Source organism: Lygodium microphyllum, chromosome 5, assembly GCF_053477565.2.
Source record: "Lygodium microphyllum isolate KBCC chromosome 5, Lygodium_microphyllum_v1.1.10, whole genome shotgun sequence".
NCBI classification, from domain to species: domain Eukaryota; kingdom Viridiplantae; phylum Streptophyta; class Polypodiopsida; order Schizaeales; family Lygodiaceae; genus Lygodium; species Lygodium microphyllum.
This window is the reverse complement of record NC_141139.1, coordinates 54,363,814-54,372,042: the sequence shown is the minus strand read 5'-3', so window position 1 is coordinate 54,372,042 and position 8,229 is coordinate 54,363,814. Positions and strand designations below refer to the sequence as shown.

General features: G+C 39.5%; 1 protein-coding gene across 2 annotated transcripts; it reads right to left on the bottom strand.

Moving 5' to 3' along the window:
• Positions 1-2,860: 2,860 nt before the first annotated feature.
• LOC148035836 (SH3/FCH domain protein) lies at positions 2,861-4,353 on the bottom strand. Of its 2 annotated transcripts, XM_087679014.1 has the most exons (4): positions 4,145-4,346; positions 3,965-4,044; positions 3,430-3,520; positions 2,861-3,318 (listed from the first exon to the last, which is right to left on the bottom strand). In XM_087679014.1, the coding sequence occupies exons 1-4, from the start codon at positions 4,171-4,173 to the stop codon at positions 3,288-3,290; spliced, it is 231 nt and encodes a 76-aa protein (XP_087535140.1). In that variant the 5' UTR covers positions 4,174-4,346; the 3' UTR covers positions 2,861-3,287. The 2 variants fall into 2 exon arrangements, with proteins under 2 accessions (XP_087535140.1, XP_087535139.1); XM_087679013.1 differs by having other exon boundaries at positions 2,861-3,520; positions 4,145-4,353.
• Positions 4,354-8,229: the final 3,876 nt, after the last annotated feature.

Below are 8,229 nucleotides of genomic sequence, written 5' to 3'. Positions count from 1 at the left end.
GGTCAACCAATTTTTGCCAGCCAACTGCATTATTTTATTGCATTCTTTTCTCTTATTTACCCCACTTGGTAGCCTGCCCCACTTATTTTCTAGGTGCTGGTGGGAGAGATTCAGCTCAAGGAGATACGTCTACAGCCCTTGTATATCTGCTCTCTTCATTTCAGCATTCATTGACTGCAGATTTCTGCAATACAATGGCTGGGCAATTTGTCGAGTAGGCAATGGTGCCACATGGCAGCTAGAGGATTATTTTATTTATTTATATTATAGTCATCAGTTTTTTATCAGGTCAGCTAGTTTTTTGCTGGTCGATTGCATTATTTTATTGCATTCTTTTCTCCTATTTAGGTCACTTGGCATTCTGCTCCACACACTCATTTATTCCCAAGTGTTGGTGGGACAGATACGGCTTGAGGAGATACATCTACAACCCTTGTATATCTGCCCTCTTCATTTCAACATTCATTAACTGCGAATTTCTGTGTTCTTCTCTCTCTTTTCTCTCTCCCTCTGTCTTGTGTTCATGTTCTTTCAATCTTGTCCATACGGTTCCGCCTTCGCTGCACGCTTACATGTTGTCCATGGTCTAAGCCTTGTCCAAGATTACGCATTGCATTTCCTTCATTACCTTAACAATCTTGGACAATAGACAACTAGTTGGCCCCAAAACTGGCATCCCTTTCGGTATCTCTTTAACAAATTTCTAATGGACAATGTACAAGTTGAGATTTCACAATCTCCTTTGCTGATCCAAAAGCCCCTTGTTGTATATACAATCAAGAAGTAATTTAGGCCAACTGCCCCTTGATTTTCACCCAGGACTTGCACAAATGGAACCAACAACTAGCCAAACACTGCCCCAATTTACAATGGATGGGCTAGCATCAAAAATCCCTGTCAATTCCACAAATTTTAGGTGTTAATTTCAGTATACAACGCCTTTTCTTTTGGGAGGGGTCCCAAGGTGGTTGTCAAACCCTAATTTCTACAGAAATTTAGGGTTTACTATAGAAATCCTCCTATTGTCCACCAAATCTTGCTCAGATCTGCTCAGGATGGCTAAGAAGTGCTCAAATCTTTTGAGAAATTACTAGAGAATGTTAGAGAAAGCCAAGATGAGAGACAGATCTGATTTTCTTTACGAGAAAACCCTAAAATCTACCAATTGCCTACTCCAGCCTGCACTTGATGCAATCACCTACTGCTAGACACCTCCAAAATGCCATCACCTGATTAGCAATGTTGTTGCTAGCCCTTAGAATATGTCTCCTGAGACCCAGTCCCCCAAAAAGGTTTTCTCAGTTTACATGGGCATTTTTGCGAAGTGACTACCTTCTAAACCCATTTTTCAACATTATCCAATCATTTAATTAATTTTCAGAATTAGATAATCTTGAAAATTTAATTTCAACTCTTCAAACCCTGCCTAAAATTAATGTGCCCATCCATAATTAAATTGGCTAGGCCATTTGCAACTTGGAGTGGTCCCTAATTAATACTAGTCCCTAGTGTCACCACTAATACTTATTGAGCAAACCATTATCCTAGGGTCAAAACTGACCCCCAAAGCCCAGTTGGCATAACTTATCTTAACTTTTGCCTTTGATACCCACTATATCCTCAAGATCCTTGGCTTGTTACCATGAAATAGTTGCCATGTGCATCACATGTGCGAAACCACCTTGCATTTTTTATTAATAACTTAATCAAATGTTATCGGCAAGATCAAAGCATCTTAAAATTTCAAGTCCTCGTGATAGTCTGCTCTTGGGTCTTGGGCAAGATATCTTCCATAGCCAAGTTGCAATTTTATCATCCTTGCCTCTTTCACTTCATGTGATGGATTGGTCTTTTGGCACATCTACCAAACTTGAAATGCTTTTGTATTTGATTCAACCTCGGGCATCTGCAGCCATGTGGGGTGAGTGAGAGGCTTGCTTTATGACAAATTTCTTCTAGGATTTCAGCTGGCATCATAATTAGAGAGGTGGCTGCCCCATGCACAGATATTGTTCATTGTATCTATGTTGTACCCTCTTGACAATCACCTTCATTTATTCCTCTAGTTTTGGTGCTTGATAGTTTTTAGAGAGTTTCTACTCATGTGATAGGATGTTCTGATAGCCTAATGGCTTCATGTGAGTTGTTACCGTTCTGCTTGGTTGGCCTAAAGGCCTGATGTAAATATTTCTATACATTAAAATATACTTATTCACAGAAAAAAGAAAAGGAAATGCAATAGCTGAGGGCCAGCCAGTGATGAAATATGCTGAACCAGATGTCATAGCAACTGGCAACAAAAAAGCAAATCTCTAGGAGCTGTCTGATAGTAGGCGAATTCTGCAATAGATGTAGATGATGCGGATGATGAGGGTAATGAAGATATGGAGTGATCATGATCAAGGTGATGGCACCGGATGTAGAAAGAGGATGAAAGTGATGCGCACACTAAGGTCCTTTTATAGAAGCTGCTAAGCCAAAAAAAAGTAGCCACAAAAACATGACAATTTAGAAGACAAGTTTTGGTAGCTCAACAAATTGTTGGTTGGGGGCAAAAAAAAACTCCTGTTACATGCCATGCCATCTATCAAACAGCAGAAGCATGACCAATAAACCATTTAACAAAATTATCCAGACATCTATCTTCTATGCATGCTACTTTCCATTGCAGAACAATACCTAGGACTGCAAAATAATCTCTTAAGAACAACATGACCACAAACACAAGGATACTGAAAAACACAAGAATTCAGAGGACTAATGCAAACATAATAGCTTAAGATTCAAATGGAGGTGGAATAGAGGGCCTTAATAATAATGCCCTCAAAAAATGGTTGAAGCATCAATGTGAAATAACATATAAATGTTCATCCTTGATATATACTCATAAGAATGTTCCTTGGTAACAATTTATGAATGTTTGTCCTTTGATAACAATACTGATAAGAATAATCACAGCATCAAGCTGAAGTAAAAAATATTGATCCAGTCCTGGATCAGCTTTTTTCATTTTCTAATCAAGAATTGTAGCTGTCTCTAACTCATGATAACAATTTATGAATGTTCATCCCTTCATAGCAATACTGATAAGAACATTCATAGCAATTTATGAATGCTCATCCCTTCATAGCAATACTGATAACAATAATTACAGCATCTAGCTGAAGCAAAATTTATTGATCCAATCATGGATCAACCGTTCCCTTGTTCTAATCGAGATTTGGAGTTGTAGCTTAACTCCTCTCTCCTAATTAAAAAAGGTAGCTCTCTCTAGTTCCTGTGCTTGTTCACTTGCTCTCCACATTGTAAAGATCACCACTGTGCAGACAAAACTCGTTAAAGAGACATAGTCAGAGTTCCTAGAAAACTTAATTACATCACAGCAAACCATTTCTCGCAGTGCCTACTAAGAAACAGTGCTGAGGATACCATAAATATATCCCATGTATCAGTGCTCCGCCGAGAACAACAGTAAAGAGCCGGTCTCTGATTACCGGTGAGCGTCTGAACCCAATTCTGACTGCATACCAACAAATCAGAGGGAACTCAAAATAGCTCAAGATTGATGATGAAACCCAAGCACAAACACAAATGTCAGATTTGCCTCAAGATAGTTCAAGTTTGAATATGCAAGCCAAGAATCAGCAACTAAGCAAAAGGAACTCAAAATAGCACAAGATTGAAGCTTAGATCCACTTCTTCTTGAAAATTTTACCAAATAATTCTTCATGAGATTCCCTTCATGATTGCAAGAAAAAAATATTCTTCTTGAATTGAAAAATTAACAAAACTCTTCGTGAATGACTTCATGAGATTCCCTTCATGATTGCAACGAAAACATAATTCTTCTTGGAAAAAATACCAAATGACTCTTTATGATTGCTTTCATGATATTTCCTTCATGATTGTGAGAAAAAATAATGCTTCTTGAAAAGATATACCAAATAAGTGAAGGAACCCTTACTCAGTGGCAACACAGGAGCGTAAATCAATGGAACTAAGAATTTGAAAGGAGGCTTTCTTGGTTCTCTCCTGTAGATCTCCCTGTCAATCATTAAAGCTGTCATCCATTAAGAAGGAACAACTCACAATTCTCAAGGAATTGCGCATATGAAGAACTGTGCCTTAGAAAAGACCTACTTACTCGCTTGGATTTGATGAGGAAGAAGCCATGGCGTGTCCAAACGACTGATAACAACACGATAACTAAGAATTTCTTAATGTTCAGGAGGTGTTTGGTAACAAATCTCAGAACGAATCAACAACTAAAAACCTATAATCGCAAGAGGTAACACAAACAAAGTGATGTTACTAGCTGATGTTCTAAGTCTGCTTGAATTTACGAGCAATTGTGATATCAATGTTTATTACTTGATGTTGTTTGCACTAGGGTAGGGTAAGGAGGCCAATTATAGAACACCTAAGAAAAAATATGTATTTATGGGGGCAATTTTATATTTTGTAGCTTTTTTTAGATTTGAATATAGAGCATGTAGGGGGTATCAGAAGGAATTGAATGAGTCCAATGTCGATTTTTTTTTTAATTTTTGAAATATTTTGTGCAATTTAAAATAGTACAATTTTGGGAAGGGTATACTCGAGAGCCAATAATGTAACACTTTTTGGCAAATCAATGGTGACACCTAAGCAAGATTCTCAACATATCCCTTTTTTCTTTTTGTCGCATCACTAGCCCCAAGGTGTTTGGTTTTCAATACTTGTCTCACAAAGTGGTCCCCCTTTCCCTACATGAACTCAATAAGTGCAAGCTTTGAAACATTCATATTAGGCTAACCATGTAATCACAAAGGCACGAGCCTACATGAACTCATGCCAAAAAAGGAGAAGTCATAATAGGTCATTTAAGAAGCAAGAGATTATTGCACATACATATAAGGTTGAGAAAAACAAGGGCGAATGTGCAATGTTCGAACATGATATCATGGCCGAGTTGGACAAATTGGCATGATGCCCCTTGCATATAGAGCAAGTGCACTAGCACTATGTTCAAGCTAGCTCATGGTTCTCATGCCATGTAAGGTATTGAAGGAATCTAATGAGTTGCAGATGGACCTTGAGACTTGCATGGCCCATGTCAAATGTGCTCCTTGGATTTGGTAATGATCCTATAGCTTATAGTGGTCAACCTTCAGAAGTGTAACCCAACTATGTGAGAGCAACCACAAGGGTCAACAAAGAAAATTTACAAAGTTGTGGTACCCCTATCTCTTGTACATGTGTGTTCACAATAATATATGGAACATTCATGTTCTTCATGAGCGAAACCATAGAAGATGAGTTTCCTAAGTGACTTAATTCCACATTTTAGGTAGAAACCTCACTCCATCATTACAAGTTTGTTGGTAAATAATTTGATGATGAGTGACTCCTAGATAAAGACAACTCAAATCCTCTCCTATTCTAAGCATCATCCATTGCATTGTCTCCCTTGGTCTACAAGACTCTCACCATATTGTGTATTCCTTTCAAACTATGCAATGTGGATTAGTTTTCAAGGTTCCATTCTATGCTAGAAGCATAGTTCAAAACTTTGGCTAGAGCACTAGGTAAAATGTTGTATGTTGTAGCTTTAGGTCTTAATCCACATTGTGAGGAAGTAGTTATATACTCCTTGTATATGTTGGTACAGAAGAGTGGACCACTTGAAGTCTTGGAATTGCAAGACATTCGAGGATTTTGAGTGCTCTGTGAGTATAGATTCTCACCCTTTCCAACTACATTGTACGTCTATAAGCAGGTAGGGTACTTTGCCCAAGAATGTCATCAAAAGGAGAAAAAATAATATGCCAACCTAGAGGGGAGGAGGGGGGAGGTGAAGCAACAAGTTGTACAAAAGTCTTCTACATAAAACTTGACTAGCGATTCAACTTTGTAACCAAGAAGGATAACTAGGTTAATAGAGATCCTTTACAAGTTATAAACACAAATCCCACTATGGTCAAATGTCAACAAAATCTCCCACTCTTAGAGGACACTAATAATGTCAAAAGCAACAATACAAAAGAGTCTATCAAGAAACTATCACAAAGACACCAAGGCATTTTCAATGTATATGCATGATTGGTTATGGACTTTTGGATGACTTTGAAACAGAGACCTTATTATTTCTTATTGGTCATGCAAGGTAAGCCCAATTTTTTTTCTCTAGGGCATCAAAGATTGTTGCTCAAAATGAAATGATATTGCATTAGAATTTTTGCTAAAAGATAAAAACTCAAATATTATGGTCTTATAAGAGGTCATGTGTGGGGAGGATTTGGGATTGCTTTTAAGGATTACTTACAAAATCATAACTAATGTGTCAATTGGGGGAGTTGGTGGCACTTTGATGATAATTAAAAAGCTTATTTGTCATATTCTTATATGTAAGAGTGGGAAGAAATCATTTGCAATTGCCAAACAATTGTCTTTAAGGAAAATTTTCAATGGTGCTTTATGTTTATGCTTCCAATACTCAAGACGAAAGGGCTAAACTTTGGAATGCCTTAGAGGTCGTTTCATTTGATTCTAATGTCATGTTTATGGGTGATTTTAATATCACAAAAATTTGTAATGACGTAATACACATGTTTGAAACGTTGTCGGAGCGTTTGGGGTTGAAAGTCTACCATGGGGGTAAGAGATAGTAGGGTGAAGGGAGATTCAGGGAGAGGAGTAGACAGAAGAGAAGGGGTTCAAAGAAATAGAAGATATAGAAGAATACTCATAGAGGTGAAGCCTGTCAATTTATTTCTACATTATGAGAAGATTAATCTCTTGTAGACAATACCTTCCTCTATGCTAGTTAGACCGCCAACCAGATGCCTCCATTGGCTCCTGGAGGGGAGCTACGGAGCTCTACCTCGAGACCTACGGACCGCTTATTGATCAAGTGTTTCAAGCTGAGTGGCCATGGCTACCTCTTACATAGCCGATGCGCAATGCCTACCTTACGGGTGTAGTGAGCTTACCTTGATGCTCAATCGAGTTCCCTCCTCTCTCTTGCACTCTGGTAGCTCCACGATCCTTGCGGCAAGCTCAAGCAACTCAAGCCCTCTCCGTCAAGCTCCATCCTCCATAGCTGCGCGAGAAAAGAGAAGAGAAGATGAAGAGAGAAGATGGGAAGTTTCTTCTCCACGATCCCTCACTCTCACACACTCACTCCCTCACACTCCCTCAATCCCTCACACAAGCACAAGCAAAAAGGCAAGAAACAAGAGAAGAAGAAGAAGAAGCTTTTGGCCACACACAAGAATGAGCTTCTCATTCACTTTTCAACTTTATATACAAAACCCTAAATCCCTTTTGGGCGGTCATCCCCTTATCCCCTTTTTTACATGGCCGGCCGTGGCCTAGGCCCTTTTTCCCATTGTCCTCCTATCTTCCTAGCTTCCTTCCTACCGCCCATCTACCTTTACAAATTGCACGGGTGAGAGCCCAGTGCTCCTGAAATTAAATCACGATGTGCTTGCGCTCTTTTACAAAAGTATTGACTTGCGTTTTTCCTTGTGCGCTTTTGTCTTCCGTTTCACTTTTCCTTGGCCTTTTTCTTCTGCTTTAGCTTTTCCAGATTTTCCACCTTGTTCGTTTGACGGTTAACATTACCCCCCCTCTAGACAAGTGCCAGTCCCATGGCACTCATCTTCGTAGGTAGCAGGCTTTGGCCTGCACTAAAGACGTGGGTGGAAGGGACATCGATGGTTGTCATGGGGGAGTGTTGGTGGTGGTGTGGAGGAAGGTCGTTGGGGACATGTTGGTGGCCTAGGTGGCTGGTGGTAGGGCTGTTGGAGTTGGTGGTAGGGGTGTTCTTTGTTGGGGGGTGCACTGATGGCCAGCACAAGTGTTGGTTTGTTAGGGATTTCGCACATGACGATTCTTGGCGGGCTTGCAGGATGATAAAGGATAAGAATTCAGAATTGGGTGTCGATGAAGAGCGAACGACACTTACGTTGGAGTCGTCAATACCTGTAATTGAAAACCTCTCATAACTGGTCTCGCCCTAGGGGTAGTGCTAGTCTTCACTATCGTGCACAAGACATAGTTCACTTAGTTTGGGAGACAGGTCGAGCTCGAAGCAAGCTGAGAGTATTGTCTTGCACTTGAGGATCCAAACTGTGTATATATTTCGGTGCAGATATTATGTGAGTGCTCGTGCATACTTAGATATTATGTAGTTAGAAGACCGCGGACTGGCTTCTCGTAACAATGTGTGGATAAAGCAAAGTTGTC

Coding starts and splice junctions, on each gene's coding strand:
- LOC148035836 (XM_087679013.1), bottom strand. CDS start 4,173: ATGGCTTCTTCCTCATCAAATCCAAGCGA. Junction 4,045..4,144: donor TCCTCATCAAATCCAAGCGA/GTAAGTAGGTCT, acceptor AATGATTGACAG/GGAGATCTACAGGAGAGAAC. Junction 3,521..3,964: donor CGCTCCTGTGTTGCCACTGA/GTAAGGGTTCCT, acceptor GTTGGTATGCAG/TCAGAATTGGGTTCAGACGC.